The following is a 22,714-nucleotide window of genomic DNA, read 5'->3' on the forward strand; positions in this document are numbered from 1 at the left end:
TGACAAAAAAAATGCAATACTCATTGAAGTTGAAAGTGTGTAAATCCTTTATAGACATTTGTTCAACATTTAAAAAAATAAAAGTAGTAGGCTACAGTGTGTCACTTTGTGTGTGGTCAGGTAAGGCCAATATAATTACTTGTAAAAAAAAAGTAATAAAATACAAGACTGTATCTGTACAAAGGATCTTTTCAAGGACATTTTCAATGTTTTTAATTTCATTATAGACTTTATTTTTTTTTACAATGGGTCTATTAGTGGATACTTATCCTGGTTAGTTATAATAAAATAACTTGCTTCCTTGAGGATGATATCATTATTTTCTAATTTAGCACCAAAAGCCTTTACATGAAATAAGGATGTTGTAAATAATGGAGATACGTTTAAAATGATAATATTGACATGGATATGATGATGACATTGTTAATTATTATAAGAAAATAGTCACTGTCATGAAATTGTAAAACAATTAAACTCAAAAAGTTGGATTCTTTTGTAATGTAATTGTGTAGCATGTATTTATTTTTCTGCAATGATAATACTATTATGAATATTATGGGTCTAACAGTTTGAACAGTGTGATGGCTTTGTGTGCCTACCAATTTGTTTTTTCTTTTCTTTTTGTCTAACCATAACCTTGCTTCATTTAACAATTTTGCGCTGGACACTTAACTCAGTGGTAAGTGTTTTCCATGGCAGAAGCGTGCCCGTAATTCATTTCCAAGGCAACACATTGAAATCATTTTGGCATGGAAACCGCTGAGGCTTCAGGTGCATCTGTTGACGGCTCAGCTTCACAAAGGGAAGAAATGGCTTTTATTTCCTGGAACTACTTATATTTGCTTTAAGATATTGAAGTAACATGGTTAGTTAGAAGGCCATTTACAAACTGGGGGTTTGCTTAGTAATTTATCTCAAAATCTTTTTTTCCCTGTGTTAATCACTTGAATGAAGATATGGATTTAAAATTCAATGTTTTTTATGTTTTTTTTTTCAATTGTATTATTTTTGCATGTTAAACTGACTGGCTATTAACTGGACTTCTTGACTGCAAGGAAGAAGACGAATCCAGGAGTGAGGACAAATGAAGAGGAATTCATATTTTTTCTTTCATGAAAAATCCAATGGACTGACGAGAAATCCTTAGGTTTATGTATAACACTTCTGCCCTGCTTTCCTAAAGAATCCATGTCATTATTTAGTAACTAGGCCTTGATAATACTGCAGATATGTAAATGTGTTTGAGACTTTCTGCTGAACACTATGTAGCTCAAACATGTTGGGAATATAATAAGGACTGGACAGTTTGCCTTAAAGGGATAACATTTATTTATTTTTAACACTTGATGCACAGACACCAAGTTCAAATATAATCTTGGCAGACACTTGGGAATTTCTCTCAACTCCTGGGAAGAAAGAGTGAACTTCCACTGCAAAGCACTGATGGTCAGCAAGACACACAGGACTTAATCCTCGTCGTGGCACGATGGATAAGGTAAAATTTTAAAAAATCATACATTTAAATTTGATTAAGTTGGTGAAAGTCAAGGTTGCATTTTACTAATACTCTCTGACAGTATGGACCTCTGCTTCTTTCCTATATCTATCATTTACTTTGTGCATATATACGTGATTAAATATTCGGGTAAAACAGCCCAAGCAGCCTCATTAAGTAAGTAAGTAATAATGGCAACTTATTTTTCAAATAATCAGGTACAAACAAAGGTTAGTGAAAGGATACCGTTTGTTTAGTTTTTAAGTACAGTGCATGACTTTTTGAGGCCTGGTTCTCCGGAGTGTGCCCATGGCCGTAGTGTGGCTCTCAGTTCATACCAAGGCATTTAGAATATTTTAATCGTATGTAATGTTGCAAAATACAATATAATGGCATCTTCTGTTTATATAGGTCTCATTTAAGGTTTAAGAGGTAATATTTCATGCTTGAGTGTAAACACTTAGTCTTGAGCAGTGTGACTATATTTTACATAGCCGTACGTTTCTTTAGGCCAGTGTGACTCTTTGGGTTTATTTAGAAATCCTGCATCTGAGGCTCCTCACAGCCGGAGTTCAGGGCTAAGAAAAGCTCTGACCTCTGTTCAGGTAAACTACTGGCGCTGATAAACACAGGAGGGGTTCACCTGCAGCATTCTTTTGTTAGTTTTAGAGGTTATTCATCCTATGTATTGTGAATTGTGTTAACTGAGCTTCATGTCATAGGTTAAATATAAGAGATGTATATGTTAAAGTGTGTGTGTGTGTGTGTGTGTGTGTGTGTGTGTGTGTGTGTGTGTGTGTGTGTGTGTGTGTGTGTGTGTGTGTGTGTGTGTGTGTGTGTGTGTGTGTGTGTGTGTGTGTGTGTGTGTGTGTTGAACCCTGCTCGGCAGATGGGGTGAGGCTGTGAAGGGGTGGGCTTTCGTGTTTGGTGTGGCCAGCTGTGGTAAAAAAAAAAGACAAAAAAGGTCCTTATACAGTGGCACTCACACACTTCACTGACTCTGCACACACAAAGAGAGAACACACACTCACCACATACCTAGAAACACACAGAGGCTCATTTAGTTAAACCCGAGAAGATGCCGTGTGTCAGCTCCAATCTCGACCAGATGTTAAAGATGCCTTGTAGCTTCGGCTCTGTGGTCGATAAAATCCTCATGGTAAGATTCGCTCTTCAGTCAGATTTTGTGGAGGTTTAGTCATTTCTCACTTTAGTGTAGACGTGTGTTTTTATTCCATGTGAATGTTAATAATGTGAAATAACCATAGTTTTTACACACAGACTGCTCCATGTTGTTTCAGAAGAAACCCTGGGTGAGGAGCTTGTTTGTATTAGATGTTCAGATTCTAATTTGTGATAATACACGGGAAATTTCCACTCCACTTTATTTCATTGTTTTGCATTGTAGTGATTTTCTTTGTGTTTCCTTTTATTCTTTCTATAACATCTCATGTGTCTGCTCCTCTTTTTCTAATACATCTTCTGATTTATCTTCATGGTTTTCAAGTGAATCCTCATTTCTCTTTTCAAAACTACTGGTGGTAATTCTGTTTCACACTATGGTTCACAAGCATCGCTCCAGTGCATATGGCATCCACTCAAATACATATGTAGTTAATTGTTCTGTATGCTGCTGCTGACCTGCTCTTTGGTCCTCTCGTTGCAGGTAGAGCAGATCCTGTCAGAGTTCAGGCTGGACAAGGAAGACCTAAAAGAAGTCATGAACAGGATGCAGCGTGAGATGGACAGAGGACTCCGTTTGGAGACCCACGAGGAGTCCAGCATCAAAATGCTCCCGACTTACGTCTGCTCCACCCCTGAAGGATCAGAGGTAGGCGATTTCCTGGCTCTGGACCTCGGTGGAACCAACTTCCGGGTGATGCTGGTGAAGGTGGGTGCAGATCAAGAGAGGAGCTGGAAGGTGGAGACCAAGAACCAGATGTACTCCATTCCAGAGGATGCCATGACAGGCACCGCTGAAATGGTAAGTGAATGTAGTATTTACAGTGAATTTTGTCTTCTTCCAAGTGTCGATTCTTCTTTACCGGATGTTTGTAGATGTCCACTTGTAGAGCTCGTATAAATCTAGTGCTTGAAAACTGCTAAATGGTAAGGCTTGACGTTTTAGAATGAAATTAGTTCAAATTATTTTGTGGTTTTCTCTGGTCCTCTCTCCCTCTGCAGCTATTTGACTACATAGCAGAGTGTATGTCCGACTTTTTGGCCAAACATCATATCAAGCACAAGAAGCTGCCGCTGGGTTTCACCTTCTCCTTTCCTGTACGACACGAGGATATTGACAAGGTGGGATTTTACACTGTAACACTGAATATCGGTTAAAACAATACTAAGGTAGGTATAGCATGTCGATAATCTACATCACCTTCCCACCACTCCAAGAGAGAACACTCCCTTTGATCCACTTTAATTAGGTTCTGTATATTTTATAAAGTTTATACATTTAATAGTTGTTTGTTTTTTCCCTCACAGGGTATCTTGCTAAACTGGACCAAAGGCTTCAAGGCGTCTGGGGCAGAAGGGAACAATGTTGTTGGTTTACTCAGAGATGCTATCAAGAGACGAGGGGTGTGTTACTGTATATATCAATAGCTTTCCTTTAGAAATAAATGACACAAGATGATTTTGACACCCATCTAAAGCTGTAAGACTCTTAAGGCATTTTGATTTGTTGTTGTCACACAGGACTTTGAGATGGATGTGGTTGCGATGGTGAATGACACTGTAGCCACCATGATTTCCTGCTATTACGAGGATCGCAGCTGTGAAGTTGGGATGATTGTTGGTGAGTAGCCATGAATGAACACATACAGTCAAACAAACTCAAGCACGTGTAAGGTTCATGTTTTCACTATTTTTGATTTTCTTTTCTCACCAGGTACTGGTTGTAATGCGTGCTACATGGAGGAGCTGAGGACAGTGGAGTTGGTGGAAGGGGAGGAGGGCAGGATGTGCGTGAATACTGAGTGGGGGGCATTTGGATCCAACGGGGAGCTGGAGGACTTCAGACTGGAGTACGACAGAGTGGTAGATGAGACGTCGCTTAACCCCGGAAAGCAGCTGTGAGTGCATTCAATTCAAACATGCAGTCACATACACCCATCGGGAAAGCTAGTCTAGTGAGACAATACCATTATAATTTAGAGTGCTCCACACAATCCCTCCCTCATTCTCTTATTGTTTTTCTCAGTTAAACACCCCTCCACAGCATTACTCACCTGACGCTCACCTGAGTTCTCTGTGGAGTTGCCAAGCTACCCTCTGTTTTTCCCGAGGATGTTTGTAAATGTCAGGAGCCCTCGTACGTCAGTGGTCAATCAGCAGGTGGGGGTGTCAGATTAATGATCCCTTGGCATAGTGCCTGCCGGGCCTAATGGCTGTTTACCTTTTGCACTGGCACCCCGTTCACATAGACAACTGCTGAGGCCAGCCTCATTGAGCTGCTTCAGTACTGACGTGGCCTTCCTTATCCGCTCTCCTCTCCTTTCCTATTACATGTTGGGAAAGAAAGTTGTTTGCTCATGAGTTTCGCCACATCCATATCCTTTCTGTTTCTTCCACTATTTCGACATCCTGTCTAGAGTTAATTTCCAAGACCTGTCTCTTGTTTTGTTCTTGCCCCCTGTAGTTATGAGAAGCTGATCAGTGGGAAGTACATGGGCGAGCTGGTCAGGCTCGTTCTGATGAAGCTGGTGAATGAAGACCTGCTGTTTAACGGTGAAGCCTCAGAGTTTCTGAAGACGCGTGGCAGCTTTGATACACGCTACGTCTCACAGGTGGAGAGGTGAGCAACAATGGATCCTAACCAAAAATATCATAAAACTCTGTTCATACATGAAGACAATCGATGCATTTGCATAAGCAAAACAGATGAATATAACAAAAACAACAATGTGAAGCACATTGTGTTATATGAGTGTATGCTGATGACACAACCTTATATAACAGTGTTGATTGGCAATAAAGCACATAATATATAAGAGATATAAATGAAAACTGAAGAAATGAGCATGACAATTTTCAAGATCTGATTGTGAATCTAGAAATGTCTGTTTTTTTAAACTTTTTTTTTTAACATTTTCCCTCCAGTGACACCGGGGACAGAAAACAGATCTACAACATCCTGTCCTCGCTGGGCCTCCTGCCGTCTGAGCTGGACTGTGACATTTTGCGTCTGGTCTGTGAGAGTGTTTCCACTCGCTCTGCGCACATGTGCGGCGCGGGGCTCGCTGGAGTGATCAACCTGATGCGTGAGCGTCGCAGCCAGGAATCCCTGAATATCACAGTGGGGGTTGACGGATCTGTCTACAAGTTGCACCCATGGTGAGGAATGCCATATTATTTAGGCCATGGCATATCTTAGTTTACTTTATGCCACACTTTTATATAAGTTACAAGAAATGGAAAGAGGCTGATTATTTGGTGGCAAAGGGTGTTTCCAGTTTATAGCAAGAAAAAAAGTTAGTTATTGTAAGTTTCATTGAATGAATCAAACTGGAAAGAAGTTCTGCCACAATGTTCAGCAATCAAACAAGTAGAAATCAATTGTGGAAGAGGCACAGATACCTATGTAGCCAAAGCAGTACTTGACTGAAATTAACCATATCTCTTGCTATACTTTTTAACCCCTCCACGCAAACATAATAAGTATAGGGAAACATTGAATGCTTGTTGTCGTTATATGAAACTGCTGAAATCCACTTTTTTTTATTTATTAGTTGTATAACTTAACAATGGAGGTAAGAGGGAAGCGGTGAAACGGAACCTGACTGATTGTGTAGACTTAACATGTTGTTTCTTTATTCCAGTTTCCGTGACAAGTTCCACAAAATGGTCAGGGACCTCACGCCTCACTGTGACATCACTTTCATCCAGTCTGACGAGGGGAGTGGTCGTGGAGCTGCCCTTATCTCAGCGGTGGCCTGTAAGATGGCCGCATGCATGCTGACACGGTAAACGGACACTAAGGAAACTGAGCTGTACAGGAGGAAAGGACAGCCGTGAAGAAAGTCTGAACTCTGATCTGAGAACATTGATGGTTTGCCATCCACAGTCTGCAGTTGAAGGCCCTTTTTGGTCTCTAAAGGGATTTGTGTGGAGACTCACTGCTGCAAGATGTGATACAACACAAGGATTATTTTTGTAAATGCTGTTGTAAAATACGACTAAATCAAATTCATTGCCTTGTTGTGTAGTAACTCCCATTTGTCAGCAATGAAATATTTCTTTAATATTGTATATCTAGATTTCCCCTTTAATGTCTTGTGTGTGTGTGTGCCAGTTGCTTGTAGTTCTAGGTATGTGCATGATGAAATTTACTTTGGATGTGAATAAGTTAAAATGTAAATAAAATTGCTTAATTAAACTAAAGTATCTGAATGACATTTAATGCCAGTTGAAATAGATTGTCAGATGGTTTTAAAGTTATTTAAATCAAATTGATATCTATTGTTTCATGGTACCAGTATTCATTAATGAAAGAAAAATGTGCATTGATCCAAAACCATTCACTTTGTCATCAATAATCAAACTCAACTCTAATAGAAATTTTGGGCACGGGGGCGCTTTCCTTAATTCACTGACTGGACCCATTTTGGTTTAGATTGCACAGAAAAATATACTAGCTTGCTCCATGAAAAAAAAAAAAAAAACTTTAACGATGCACAAGCGACCTACAAAAAAAAAGAAGCATAGTTCATACACTTATCTTGTGCCCTGCATTGGTGACCCCTGAGCTTATTGCTGGAATAACTAAATTATTATTAATATTACTATTATTGGCTAAACTATTATATTTGTAATTTGTAGGTAAAAGCTTTCTATGAAGCATCAGGCAAAGTTGTCACCAAAGTCTTAACACATCTAAGTTACCTCTAGAGCTTCATGTGACCTCTGAGAAGTTGTTATTGGCTGACGAACGTCAGAGGTCACTTTCCCCTGTCTCCCCTCTCCCCCTTTTGCTCTTCATATCTCTATTTTCCAGCCTGGAGGAATCCTGACTGCTTCACCTCTTATCAGTGGCTGACAGAGAGCCGCCATGGCCATGTAAGGGACTGTGCTGTCCACCACAGGCTATTACAGGAGGGTAGAAGATAAGATGGGCTATACATAAAAACCCACCCCAGCATCACACCTCTGCTGGGAGTCCACATACGATCAATCAGACATGGTAAGTCAGGCTGTTTGCCCTCTCTCAGTACCCTTAGTCAGTGATGATTTAAAACCATAACAGATCATTTGTGAATAATGTTAATGTGCCTTATTTAGGTTCTTGTTTATTTAAGAATATAATCTTGTTATTTTGAAAGACCTAAACTCAGAACTGATTGGTAGGCATCATACAAAGCATGTGTCTGCAGTAAAAATGTTATCAAAACAGTAATAGTGTGTAAACTCAATAAATTGTTTTTCATCTACTCAGGCAAGTAAGAAGGCAAAAAAGGGACAAAGGGGAGCGCAGAAGTCTTGCTCCAATGTCTTCTCCATGTTCGAGCAGTCCCAGATACAGGAGTTCAAAGAGGTACAGTGAGTGTCTCTGTCTTGACACAACTCTCTTTAAAACCTTTCTTTGAGGGAGTTGTGTGCACGTGATCTTTTTCATTTTCAAATTCATGCGATGAAGGGGAGTAGTAGTTATTCATTTTTTGCACAACGTACATCTCATGATGTCAGTAGAAAAGTGATTTTTAGAAGACAACTCCTAGTACAGCAGCTCCTATAAATGATCAAGACAATGACTGACTATAATTTTCATCAACAATGGATAACAGATAATGTGACTGATTCACCAAATACATTTACATTTGCTTTCCATGAACTTGTGGCTAAATTCACCTCATTTGACCCTTGTCATTGAGAAGAAAGGAAAGACTTAAATGCAATTCATCGTACAATCTTATATCTTTGTTAGTAAGAAAAGAACATTGTGAACTCAATTGTGTGCAATGCTTACTTTTCAAGTATTTCTATACTTTTAATGAATGATGATCAGCCTACTTTCACTTGTGAGAACTTGTTACTCTAATGAAAAAAGTTTTGAACCGTTGAAGAATATGTATTTTGTTTGGATTCTTCATCCTTCTTATTTTGTTGTGCTGTATTATACAGGCTTTCGGCTGCATTGACCAAGACAGAGATGGTGTTATCAAAAAACAAGACCTGAAGGAGACCTATGGACAGCTGGGTATTTCTCTTTGCCTTTAAATCTATAGTATACTCTATTGATTCATACCTAAAAATAAAAAAGTGTAGGCTTAACCTGCATTTCTCATTGTAATTGATATATTTGTTTACATTGGTTCACCATGTGTATTTATTATGTGTTTTTGCATGTGTTTGTGTGTGTATCAGGGAAGCTTAATGTCCCGGACACAGAGCTGGATGAGATGTTGAACGAGGGGAAAGGTCCCATCAACTTCACCGTGTTCCTGTCTCTTTTCGGGGAGAAACTCAACGGTGAGAGCTTTTCAAAGACATTCAAATGAATAGTTTGGATCTTATTTGATGAACTTTTACAAGACAATGCTTTCTTTTCTATTCTGCAGGTACCGATCCTGAGGACACCATACTTGCAGCCTTCAAGCTTTTTGACCCCAATGGGACAGGCTTTGTTAACAAGGATGAGTAAGAAACATCTAATTGATTAGTTTAAAGGTGCTACGAGGAACTTTTAAATATTTCTAAAACAATCTAATTTTTCCTCTAATGATCATGAATGACATGTCACAGCAAACGAAACCATCAGTGCAAAAAAAAGCTGGCATAGTAAAAACACTACCGCTTTTGTCCAAAGGGGGTGCAAGAATGAACAAGAACTGAAAGTTCCTCGAAGCACCTTATGTCTTTCTCATTTTCACAACAATCTAATTTATCCTCTACTTTTACACTTTGTTTGTGTCCTTGTTTACCAAGGTTTAGACGATTACTGATGAACCAGGCTGATAAATTCACAGCAGAGGAGGTTTGTACATTTTTTCTATAAAGAAAGACTCTCCGACTATTCTTTTAGATAATCATTTACACTCAACTTGTCACTAATATAAACCTCTAGGCGGATCAGGCTTTCGCTCTCGCTCCCATCGACCCAACTGGCAACATCGACTACAAGTCACTCTGCTACACCATCACTCACGGAGATGAGAAGGAAGAATCCTAACCAGGGATGTAATCCATGCTGTGAAGTCATCTAAACATGCTGATAACTGCTGTTTCTTTCACTGGCTTGCATAATAATTTTGTTTTATTGGTTTGTATGCTATAGGGAATAAAGTGTTGGGCTCCTAAAAAGCTTCTTTGTTGATTACAAATGCTCATTTTATTTATTGTATAAGAATATCAATGCCTTAACAGGTTTGTGTACCCGAAATAATAAAATCTGAAGATCACACACAAAGTATTATTTTTCATAAGATTTGACTAAATGTTCAAATTTGCTGATTTTGAGAAGGCATACTAATAATTGCTATAGTAGTAGCATAATTCTTGTTGTAGGCCTTCCTCTGTATAGGCTATTTAGAGACAAAAAAGGGGATTAACTTTAGGACAATTTATTGAGACAAAAAACTGTTTTCTGTTTTTGTGTGGATGAGATATACCACAAATGTGTTAAGTAAAGTAAGGTAGCCTAAAGAATATGTCAGTCATCACACTCACAGAGGCCTCACTCCTGTTCCATTCCTTTGAAACACTGTTGCCAAGGATACATCAACAAACACTTCCATAAACTCCACAGCCACATTGTCCTGTTCACACAGTGGCCAGTCAACAACTAAAGGGGAGAGGAGTGTGTGAAAAGCTGCAAGGCAAGCGTCACCCATTTCAGCACACTCGCAACAACTGAGTTGCATCCAGATGATTGGAGTTTATTTCTTATTTCTAAAAACTCTGGTCCCACTGGTACTGGCAGAGATGCCTATAGCATCTGGAGCTGCAGGCAGAGTGGACGTAGGAGTAGATAACAGCACGATATGGACACCGGATGGACTGAAGAAGAACACTAAACCTGCCAACAGGAACTGTGACTCCTATCTGCAGCGGTGGGTACATTTCTGCTTGTGTGCGTATATAAACATTTAATTGAAGAAGATTCATGTTTACCATTGCATAGGTAAATGTACTGCTGTGATTTTTCAGTAAACAGAATAGGGCTATTTTTAGTTATTTTATATTTTACATGCAATGCCCATTAAAGGGATGTCAATTAAGGAAACACAACAGTATTTTTTTTAGTTCAGTAAAGTGTTATATCTGTAGTTTTGTAACTGTGACACATATTTGCCATGCAGATGAATAATCTTCAATTTTTGTGTAATGGTTATACAGTATTTTGTGATCAACTCCAATTTAGTTAAGGTGGTGCCAGTCTAGGCTGATGATATAAGGCAGACACTATCATTTCCCATTTTCCTGCAGATAATAAAATAAAAGATAGATTTGAATAACAATATTTTATAATAATAAATATACTAACTAAATACCTACATTTAAAATCATAACCTACGAGAAATATCTAATCTATAGATATCTAATATATAGTGTGATAGTGGATTTATTAGAGCCAGGCCTGCTCTGTATGTAGAACCTATTGTAGGCCTATTCATTGAGGTACAGCCACAGGCTAATTTGCCACGTAGCAGCTTTATTGTCTTTTTATTGCCAAGAGATAAAAGCAGTTTAATTGAAATGTGTCTGCCTGAATCAACAGCAACCTGTTTGTCATTTGAACTGTGCAGAGGGAACCACAGATGTGAGGCACTAATCAGGCCCATAAATATTTCACTATATCATTAGTTTCTCCTGGCGCATTCACTAAAGGGAAGAGACAGGAAGTCACGCTGGCTATTGTCCACCGCGCACCATTGTAAGTCAATTAGACTCAGCTGAGTTCAGATGAGGTCACCCGTAAACTTATTTACATTTGTGATATTTGCAGATATCAGGAACAGATAAAGAAAAACAAAACAACATTGTTGCAGGTAAGTGCTGTCGTCAAGTAGAGGCTCAAAGCTGATTGGTTTGTCTTACATGATGTGGTACTGTCACTGTGTATCATGTGATAACATTCTGTCTGTTTAATACACAGGATATAATGCAGGACACAACAGATGTGGGCGATCATAAGAAAGACGGTGAGAACGCTGATCATTTGAATAAAAAAGAAACTCAGGATTGCGGCAACATTCACGTAGTTACAGTGAACTTGTAAGAAATCTTTCTTTAATTTTTGCTTTAAGGGGCCAAAGAGAAGAAGCAACAGACAAATGGCATTGGTGAGGATCAACCTTCAGGAAAACCATCCGGTGGAGAGAGACCCAAAAAGTCTAAACTGTGCATTATCCTTTGAGAACATCTCAAGTGGACATTTAATGAACTGAGATTCCACACGCAACACTCTCCTGTATTATTCACGTGCCAAACCCTGGTGTCTCTCGTGTCCGTGCTTCATCTTTGCAGCTATGTGAAAAAAGCAGCAGAGGTTGAAGGGTCAAAAAGAAACCGTTAAAGAGATGTCCCTTTAGAATAACAAAACTAATCTGAGTGCCAATCAGTGATACATTTAATAATATCAGATTGTTCAAACAGGTTGTCTTTTACCTAAAACCATAGGTGCTTATCAGTGTTGCTTATGTTGCAGTTTAACACAGCAAGATCTACATTGAAATGCTTAAATCAAAATTGTTCCAAGTAGTTGTCCTCTTTAAATCAGTCATATTATGCATACATAATTTGTCATGTTGTGCTTTAAACCACCTCATGGTATATTCTTTATACATATACTGTAATCACACCATTGGTAGTGGAAATTGTAAACTAAAATTTATTCAAAAAACAATGAACACAACATGAATGAGTCGACTGACTGTGAGAGTAGGCACTTTCGTAAATCCAGTTTTTCTTGCTAGTGCTTCCCTGCAATCCCACATTTCATTCAAGAGTGTTCTTCCAGCAGCGACAGCTGTCGAGAAACAAGAGAGCTTTTCCTTTTCACAGTCACTCTGCTTCTCGTAATGCTCAATATTGCACTTGTGTTAAACCGCAAATCACTGAGACTCTCCTCCTCGCAGCTGTACCTAAAGGTTTCACAGTGTGTTTAAGTCCACTTGGCAGTATTCACTGTCAGGTCGAGCTAATGAGAAAGTATTAGAGGAGCGAGGCCTTATTTTAAAGTGTAAATCTTCCGAACACATGGCAGGGATTGGCGCAGTGAACCCGTGGGGGGAGGAGGGGTGGGGGGGAGGGGTCTCAGTCACTGCTGCCGTTGCTGTCATCGTCTCCCACCACCATGCTGCTGTATTGCTTCTGCTGCTGCTCTTTGAAGGACTCCTTCACCTTTGCTCTCTTCAGGCCTCCGTCCCTAAACAGGCAGCCAGGATGAGACAGCACAAAGTGAGAGGGGCGCTAATCCTTTCACACATCTCTTCAATGCGGTTCAATGTCATTGAAAAACACTGTTGAGCTAAAAAGGGCGTAGTTAAAAAAGAAAAATCTTTTCATATTGGACATTCGGGATGGCATGTATCTTTGTGGATTAAAACTAACTTTGGTGATTCTTTGAAAATCTTTAAAACTTAAGTTAAATATGACGGTACAATGCACAAAAATACTATTTGCTGGTGTCACAGATAAAGCCTAGAAGTCTGTTTCCAGGTTAAGAAGAAGAAAAAAATAGCCCAGCAAAAAAATAATCCAATTCAAAGTGAAGAGGTTGAATCTTACCACTGCAGGTCTACCAGCCCTCCCTTGTGAGCGATGACCGACTTCACTCTGTTGGCAAACTGGACGGCGTCTTCCCCCTCCTGCCATTAAAAAATAAATAAAACACAAACTCAGCCTACCGTTATGTGTGTGTGTGTGTGTGTGTGTGTGTGTGTGTGTACATATATGGAGGGTCGGGGGAGAGTGTGTGTGTGTGTGTGGGGGGGGGGGGAGGGGGGGGGACCTGTGGGCTGTACACGTGGCTTCATGCATGCATGTGCTCACATGCTTCAGCACATGTTGCACATACCTGCTGGTGCATAGCTGGCAGGTACCAGACGTTACAGACCAGGGCCCAGCTGGTCATCATCCTCAGCAGGTAGCTGACCATGCTATACTTGGAACTGTTCCAGAAAGCATCTCCAAATTTTGGGTCGTACTAAGAAAAGTAAAAAAAACACAACAAAAAAACCCACAGAAGTGCAGTGAGGGACTTGACTTTGGAACTAAAATCTTAATGAAGGGTGGAGCTTAATTGAAAGACAAGATTGAAGTACCTTAATGGCCACTGGGTATATTGTTCCTCCGATTTCAAAACCTCCCTTTTTAAACATCATGACGGATGTGTTGTTCACACATGTTCCTGTGGAAACCAGACAACGAGAGATTAAAGGAGGACAGGGTTGTGTGAGCACCGTCCAGCCCCACATAGAATAGCTGCTCATTCGTCAGTGATCAGACACTGAGCTAAAACAACACTCCCTTTGATGATACAAAGACAAACATGAAACTTGGTGTGGATAAAGTAACTTTACCCATGCACACGGTCACTCTTACCCTCTGGAAATATCAATATGGGAAGCTTTGTCTTGTCATTCACATGATCTCTCAACCTGGAAGCAACACAAAGAAGTAATGGAAACCATTTCCTGACTACATAAATATCTACATATTGCACCTTTGAAGAGTTTTTTCCACAATCAGGACATCAAACATCTGAGATCTGATAGAAAGAGATACTGGATTCCAAACTGTATGAGTCATTGTCCAGGAGCAACATTTCCTAAACACATTTGATCTTGTTTGGATTATAAGAGATGCAGAAACTCTTGAGGATTTTTACTGCCAGGAATATGCCAACCCGTTCTTAGAAACAGGGGATAAACCACAGAGAGAAAAACCAGGCAAGGAACACATGCAAAGGCAAGCCTGAAAAGACACACTGGAGAAAACTGACCGTTGGGTCACTAGGTGGCGATCTTTCATCTCTGCTCTCTCAAACCAGACATGTGGACAGCTCCTCACCATGGCTCTCTGGCAGACTCCCATCAAACCTCCATGTATCTGACCCACCTGATGGAACACATTTTGAAAGTTAGGGGAGCACGTCATGTTTCAGAATGAATTATTACCTATCTCTATGGAAATGTTAAAGGTGGAGTCAGCGATTCTGGAGGACGCTCGTTGTCAAAATAACTTTTTGTCAAAATCAGTGAATATCTCCTAACGATCTGTTACCTGTCTGTACCGTTTGTGCGTTGAAAAACAATCTGGTGTTAATAAACAGCAGAGGCTCTGCAAACTGGTATGTAAACAAAGGGTATGTAAACAAAGGGGGCCCACTGTTACTAGCAACATGCCCGTTAACAGAGCCTAGGCTGTGTATTAACACAGTTTTTTTTGTTTTTACCGTGCACACACAGTACAGATTGTGGGGAGATATACATTGATTTTTACAAACAAGCATTGACCAGAATCTCTGACTCCACCTTTAAGATAGAAGAAGGTTGTGTCCATACCATCGCATAACACCCATCGTTGCAGAGAATCACAATGTCGATAGGACTGGTGTGATTGGCCACACAGATTCCTCCTTTTCTGGGTTTGTTTTCCCTGTGGTTGTGAGGTGGAGACATGAAGTCAGTATCAGAAGATATTCCCAAACTGTTTTATTAATTGACTTTCTTTGTTTACCTGTTGTGATAGCAGATGGTGGCAGAGAGTCCTCGGGCACAGATCCTGTAGCACATAACATGCACCCATTCACTGAGCCAGAACTTCATCCTAAAAACACACGCATAAGCAAACACGCACAAATCAGGAGGGAACCATTTCTATGGGGAAAAAAGGGTAGATTTGCAATAGGACTATTATTAGGGCTGGTTATTGTGGTTACCTCCAATTTGGAAGAAATCCGACCGCAGTTGTTCCAATGACCAACCAGGTAAGGCCAATGCTGGCCAGTAATATCCTGGTGGAAGGGGAGCACAATCAATCAATCCTCAAGTTTTCAGCAGAAAAATAACTAATGAATAAATTGTTCAGACAAAAGTTAAATGTTAAATTTGTTTGCCAAACGGAAAGCTAACCTAAACTAATATTAAAAATGTATCACTACAGTTTCATTTTTCATTTTGCAGACTATTATTTGTATACCTGAGTGGGGCGAGGATACAGTATCTCACAAAGATGCCGATGCCATAGACCAGCGTCAGCCTCAGACTGATGTACTGGAAATCATTGTTGGTGCGAGTCAGAAGATTCCAGGACACCAGCTCCTCTGAACTGAACCTCTGCGTCACCTAGTTCATTTAAAATAGAGAAAACATTCTAAATCAAGACTTGCATTACCAGACCACCTGAATACTGAAATGCAAAAACCAGGGATCAAAAACAACTTATTACAATTTGCTGATGAAGAAAATAATTTACCTCATCCTCTACAATGCTCTCGATTCCTCTCCGGCTGAAATAGAAAGAGTCACTTAGTGTGAAATCGCCGCTGCCAACCAGTTTGGGCCGACTACGTCTAATTTCCTCGAATTCTTCTTGCATCGAGCCATCTTCTCTCTGAATGAGACCTAACACACACACACACACACACACACACACACACACACACACACACACACACACACACACACACACACACACACACACACACACACACACACACACACACACACACACACACACACACACACACACACACACACACACACACACACACACACACACACACACACACACACACACACACACACACACACACACACACACACACACACAGTCTATATCATCTGATAGGAATCATTATCTCAGTAACAATTTGAAAGATAAGGCAGCCTTGCCCTGTGCCTTAAGATTGTGTTTATAGCGATAAAGGACTACAAGGTTTCAACGCAAGAAATATAAAACAAAGTTCTTTGAGGAATGTGTTTCTTGGACTGTCTTTATATTCTGTACTTAGCAGGAATGATGTGATAAAATAAAAATAAAATAACAGTAAATCAAACATGCACTTAAGAGGAGAGAGCAGTCACCAGCAGCTCTGCTTCACCTAAGAATGTACAACGTGTCATTTGGCAGCAAAAGCCAATTTCAACATGAAATACTGGCTCTGATATCGTAAGAGATAACATCAGATAAAAGGGTGCTAAGAAAAATCTACTCAGCCAACAAAATGGCCCTTTTAAAGTTTTAAAGTTTTTGAATGAGCAGCTCTGAGTAACTGCTCTGCCGGGTATCTTAGACTAACTCCACCAACAGCTCTGAGAACAGTTAAGAGTTGACCCCGGCCTAGACTCCACATTATCTGATAACTCGGCAAGCAAAGTCCAAAACCTGGATTTACAAATTCAATATTCAATCAAATCTTTCAGAGCAGAGTCCACCGTATCGAAGTTTATGAAGCAATTCCACTTGTTGTATTTATAGTCCAACGTTTAAAAATGCAACACTGACATACTTTGAGCTTGGCAGAGGCAACAGTTTTAGCGCACATAACTGACCTCTTTATGCGTTACAGGTCGGGGGTTGTGCCCTGTGCAGCTTAAATAGTGAGTGATAAAGAGTTGAGTAATTGCGTCTTGTGAGATAGGCAAAGTTCTCAAAGCAATGTAACATTGCTGCCTATCGTAAGGGCTTTGAAATGAACAGAGTCATGGTGCCAGACAGAGATAGTCCTGTAGTCCAGAAAAACTTGCCATTAAAAGGTCACAAAAACATAAGAGAATTCTGAACTGTGCAGGTAAATCAATTACTCTCTCAAAGCTGGAAATATCATTACCACATGCTCGTTGAGACTTGTAATAAAGTCTCTTGTGCAATCCAGTATTGCAGCACAACACATATCTGTCACAATAAAGGATATGACTATCTCTCTTTTTTCATTCGAGGATCAGTTTTCTTCTCACCATTGGATGAAGATCTTTTGAGCTCTTGTTCCTCTGCGTTTGCCTTCTGTATCTTCAGAGTGGCCCACTGAAGAAGAGGACAGACAGGAGACATGCATGGCTTGTGTCTTGTTTGGACCAGTGAATGAGAATTGTGTAAGCATCTACATGGAACATCATTTAAACAACAGTACCTCTAAGGTTTTGACCAGGATGGTCATGTAGGTCTCGGAGATGCCCAGTGAGAAGCCAAACATGGCTGGGATCATGATGAGGCCAACAATGAGGTACAGCCAGATCTTAAGCACCCAAAAGGTTGCTTCCCAGAAATCCTCCATGGTCACTTAATTCCCTGAGGTATACAATAGCAGCCCTGTGGCTCAGATGCAGCGCAGTCCTGCATGTGGGGAGAAAGAGTTGTGTTGTTTTTGTTGTTGTCATATTTACACTTTTGTCACCAAAGTATTAAAGGAAAGTCTACTATGCTGTGATAGACACCATCACTTGTTAGTACACGAAGATCGACAACAACCACTAGAACACAAATGTAAACAAAATCTTTCAACACTCCAGTACATTTTGTCAACAGGTCATAGTGCTCTTCAAAGAGAAACGCGCGCGCACACACACACACACACACACACACACACACACACACACACACACACACACACACACACACACACACACACACACACACACACACACACACACGTCGCAAAGAAACACAGACGATCAGTTCCCACGTGTTTATGTCATTGTAGCCTAGACAAATCCAAGAATAACCAAACTATGGCATGAAAGATTTCTGTTTTCAACAAACTTCAAGCGGCATTTTATTCGAGTAACACTGCTTCATGGTAAAAATGGTATCATCATCTTACCTATCCAACTTGAGTCCATGTCCTTTCTTCCTGGAGAACTCAAAGGACTGGTCGCAGACAGCAAACACGCCCCTTCACTAGAACAAAGTTCACGAGCAACGCCCCGACACCGCCCCCGGTGGACACGTGGAGATGGCAGGGATTCTAGTCAGACTGGATTAACATGGGGTATTTACTTTTTTTGCACTATATTATCGGTAAAGTGAAACCTATATGGCTAATTCTCGATATATCATGGGTAAATAAATACTGGCCTTTAGAAGACTTTGTCCCTGAATCATATAGGCCTAACTGTAAACGGAATGAATTTCAAAGGAAATACAATTCAAAGTCTCATCTCAAATGACATAACTTTAGAATTAGGAAAAAACAAATATGAGTTTGGTTCATTCTTGACCTTGGAAAATGATCGAATGGCAACATTCTTACTACAAGATCAGCTTACTTTTACTTTGGTTTCCCCCTCAGTAAACTCCAACTGCTGACAAAGACCACAGAATATGCCTAAAAGCTCCTGAAAAAGCTCCTGAAAGTAATTGCACCTGTTTTTGGTGACCAGGTAAAACAGATTTTGTACTGGAAAAAAAAAATCTCTGGTCAGCCTTTTGTTGTGGGTTACACTGACTATTGCATCAATTTTCAAAAGGCATTGTTTCTTCTTTTTGGTCATTGATGATATTCCGTTTCTCTTGTCATTTGAGAGCATTGATCACTAACCCAGTGACTAGAAGGCTGATCTAAAACAGACGCATTTTGGGAAACAGTAATGCTACTGTCATAAATTGCCCCAAAACTGTGAGACATGTTAATCACCACAACAAAGGGAAGCCTTTATGAGGAATGAGGCCACAACAATCTCTGTTTGCAAACGCCTCTCCCTCCCACCTAAGACTAACAAAAGGTCCTGATTATTTACCAGGTTCAGACATTTCACAGTCTGTTGCACAGGCTGTGAACAGGGGGACGTCAGGGGGTCAGTTTGGGTAACGTCTCTGGGAGTGATAAGAGGGTGATTCATTCTGGGATGGAGCCTAATGCAAAGAGATTTCTGGTCTGTAATCTCCCCACTTGGCAAAGATGCGTATCAGAAGATAACTGTCTGCCTTACACAGTAAAAGTATACAGGAACATATGATGATGCAGTCTTCATTTGATCACTTAGTGAGACAATTGTGAGCAACAACCTTGTTACAGTTTTTTCTCAGTTGCTTTGGTGCTTTTCTCAGATCAGAATGAAAATTCTCATAACTATTAGTTCAACCTCCGCAACATTTAGTCATTTGAGCACATCATAGTAGCAATTTCTCCTTCCTCTGAACAAATTGCAAATGCTTTTGGACATGTATCAGTTGCTGTCATACAATTCGCTGCTGTTAACATTGTCATTTGCTTATGTCATGTCAGCCAAAATGAACTATACTTATAGATGCTGAATAGTCGTTCCCAATAAAGCTAAGTCTTATTGCTAGTCATTACATACAAAATTGTTGAACTAGTTATCAAATTCTGTCAAGCAAATTTTACACCTTTCTTTATAATTTTTTCCTGGAAATGTCTCCTAAATTGAACAATTGCTCTCAGGTGGACTTCAGCTTTCACTCACGAGGAGGTGTGTGAAGAATTAGTTGTAACCAATGACAAGCCACTTGTTCACAGTCACTCAGGGATGAATCCCATGTACCCTTACTTGGCAAGCATACTGTATATGAACCGAGCAGGACATAATGTGTACCATTTCTACAATTCTGTGACACAGAAATGCAAGGTCGGCATCGTGGAAGAGGATTGAGGATGCGGGGAGGAAGGGGAAGGGGACACAACGGGAAGAGGGAGCATGTGACGACATTACAGCAGAGTCATGCAGATGGTGGATTCGCCACTCCAGGAGATACTTTCCTCGCTGCATTGCAAGGGATAATATCCGTTGTGATGTAGATGAAAATATGTGGCCAGACAGACAGGAACGTCTGGATGTGCCAGAATGATTTACCTATATATATGTTCAGTTACAATATGTCCTGTTACATTGTTCACATTTGTGCACAGCTCTACCAAAAGGGTGTTTTTTATGTTTGTTCTAAATAAGTGACTGAAGTGTATTTTTCTTTTGCACAATGCTGTAGAATTGCAAAGAGCATATACAGTAAAAATGTGAAACATACGTATTCAGTGTAGGCTACTCACTTACTCCCCTAACTACAGCAATGTGTAACTTTACTGTTTTCAAATGGCTGTACAAGTAGTGTATAGTGCTGTCTTGAGCATTTTCAGGTAGTGTCACCGAGTTCTGACCTTTTTTTTGCATTGGAAAACACTGAGAGAATAAACTGTCATAATGAAAACATGACAAAGCCATTTGACTATCTTGTTCATAAACGATGGTGTCAAGACTTCTCATTTTGATGACACTGGCAGTTTCATTGACATGAATACTTGCTTTTGAGGAATAGACTATCCATTTTGAGCAAGTGACGTACTTTTGCAGGTTATCCACTAGGTTTTGCAGTTTGCACTAATTGTTTTGAGAAATGCACTAACTGCTGTGCAAATGTAGTGATGTGAGAAAAGCACAAAAGCGACTGTAATAAAAACTGTAATAAATCGCACAAATTGCGGAGTCCTGTTTGATCAGGTAGACATTCTCAGAGTAGTAAACCACAACAACGAACTATTTGTGGGTGTGTTAATTCCAGTAAGGCACTGCTTGTTTGTTCCAAAAATAGCATGCTAGTTGTATGTGGTCCTGTTGAGGGAACACCCCAGTTTGGCCCATTAGTAGGCTAATATAAATGTGTGGAATTGTGTGCTATCAGTGGTTTTCAAAGTTATTTTTAGTGGGGGCCCACACCTTTCCTAAATGATCTTTGCTCCACTCCAAGACAGATTTCTTAAGGAGACTGAGAAAATCTAACAAACATTTCCCTGTTTAAAGGCCACTGCCACATTATACAGCAGCCTAATGTAGTACCAAAGATGCTGCGTTTTGAAATATTTAGTTTCAACAATAAAACTATTTACATCACACTTCTTGACACATATAAGCATATGCAAAGCTTTGAATAACACAGCAGAAGTTAATACGTGGTAAGTTTGTAACCACCTTTTTTAAATGAAAATATATTTATTTAGCTGTATGGATGTATCGATGGATAGATGAATGGGTGGATGGAGATAGATAGATAGATAGATAGATAGATAGATAGATAGATAGATAGATAGATAGATAGATAGATAGATAGATAGATAGATAGATAGATAGATAGATAGATAGATAGATAGATAGATAGATAGATAGATAGATAGATAGATAGATAGATAGATAGATAGATAGATAGACAGACAGACAGACAGACAGACAGACGTTTAGACTCCACTGAATGAGTAAACTGAGACAACGCAGGAGGGAATGTGTCATGTCTCAGAGCACTTGAGTGACGCATAAACCTGCTCCGGGGATACATGAGACAACTGAATAACCGCAGTATTTTCTGAGAGGGGCATTCAGGAGATACGCCCCCAGGCTAAAGCCTTTCACCCTGAACTACAATATGACACGGTTGACAGGAAATATTATCTGGAAATAATGTCATACCATTACTATATTTGTTACCTTGCATGCACTACAATCTTGCACCCTGGAACGGGTGTAATTCCTGATTGGTGTAAACTGATTTAAACTGCGTTGGCAAATAATGGCAGAATCAGAACATGTCTGTATAGAAATAATAGTTAAAAAGCTGCAGCAGCACAACACATATTTGTCCTTTGAACATTTTACTCAAACTAAAGCGAACAATGCCTGTTTGCATCGGATGTGCCTATTGTTTGACTTTCAAACCTGTTTTTCTTCTTCTAAGATGTCACAAACTCTTCAAACATTACAAGATGCAAATCAAATGCACTCATTTTTGATAATGTTTTACTCACTTTTTCAAGTTTATACCTATGCATCTCTATTCTATCTATATCTCTATATTAGGGAGCGTGTCTATGTTCATTCGGTCCTGTTTTCCCTCTTGTTGATAAAATAAAGAAATTCTCCTGCTTTTTATTTTAGAAAAATTACCCGACATAAAGCCAAAACAGGGAAAAACCATAATTTCAATTATGAAAGGCCTGGGGTAACCTAAGGCCTAATTTTGCCGGGGGAAATAATTAATGGAAATAAATGAACATAAGGTGACCCCTTTGACCTATTATAAAATGACCCCCATGGAAGAGGCTCGCTAGATCATATGAAATTAGGCCTATCTGTACCAAGGTAACAGTTATTCTAAAAGTAGCCAAATTTAATCTTATCATGAAGATAGATTATAACGCTTTCAATTTGTAATCGTATGCATTTATAATAACTGAAGTAGCTTTTGTTTGTAGAAAAATATGTTTTACTTTGTAATAATAAAGAAAAGTCTATTTGAGAACAAACTTACACCAACACAGACATCGAC

At 39.6% G+C, this 22,714-nt stretch overlaps 3 protein-coding genes across 3 annotated transcripts; 2 read left to right on the forward strand and 1 right to left on the reverse strand.

The window, feature by feature from the left end:
- Positions 1-2,573: 2,573 nt before the first annotated feature.
- Positions 2,574-7,512, forward strand: gck (glucokinase (hexokinase 4); the record flags this gene model as incomplete). The annotated part of the gene is made up of 10 exons (XM_080035521.1): positions 2,574-2,654; positions 3,162-3,479; positions 3,680-3,799; positions 3,986-4,081; positions 4,199-4,298; positions 4,392-4,575; positions 5,142-5,297; positions 5,603-5,836; positions 6,322-6,465; positions 7,497-7,512. 10 exons carry the CDS (start codon positions 2,574-2,576, stop codon positions 7,510-7,512), a joined length of 1,449 nt encoding a protein of 482 aa, XP_079891647.1.
- Positions 7,513-7,997: 485 nt separating this feature from the next.
- On the forward strand, positions 7,998-9,668 carry myl7 (myosin, light chain 7, regulatory; the record flags this gene model as incomplete). Its single annotated transcript, XM_080044426.1, has 6 exons — positions 7,998-8,033; positions 8,621-8,696; positions 8,864-8,968; positions 9,058-9,136; positions 9,425-9,473; positions 9,564-9,668. The coding sequence occupies 6 exons, from the start codon at positions 7,998-8,000 to the stop codon at positions 9,666-9,668; spliced, it is 450 nt and encodes a 149-aa protein (XP_079900552.1).
- A 2,645-nt stretch (positions 9,669-12,313) lies between these two features.
- agpat9l (1-acylglycerol-3-phosphate O-acyltransferase 9, like) lies at positions 12,314-18,337 on the reverse strand. Its single transcript, XM_080039344.1, has 14 exons — positions 18,267-18,337; positions 17,577-17,779; positions 17,404-17,470; positions 15,920-16,068; positions 15,644-15,789; positions 15,384-15,458; positions 15,182-15,271; positions 15,007-15,100; positions 14,445-14,560; positions 14,045-14,100; positions 13,765-13,850; positions 13,518-13,646; positions 13,229-13,308; positions 12,314-12,866 (listed from the first exon to the last, which is right to left on the reverse strand). The coding sequence occupies exons 2-14, from the start codon at positions 17,718-17,720 to the stop codon at positions 12,755-12,757; spliced, it is 1,344 nt and encodes a 447-aa protein (XP_079895470.1). The 5' UTR covers positions 17,721-17,779; positions 18,267-18,337; the 3' UTR covers positions 12,314-12,754.
- Positions 18,338-22,714: the final 4,377 nt, after the last annotated feature.

The sequence above is a fragment of the Ammodytes marinus genome (genome assembly GCF_949987685.1).
Source record: "Ammodytes marinus genome assembly, chromosome: 2".
NCBI lineage: Eukaryota > Metazoa > Chordata > Actinopteri > Uranoscopiformes > Ammodytidae > Ammodytes > Ammodytes marinus.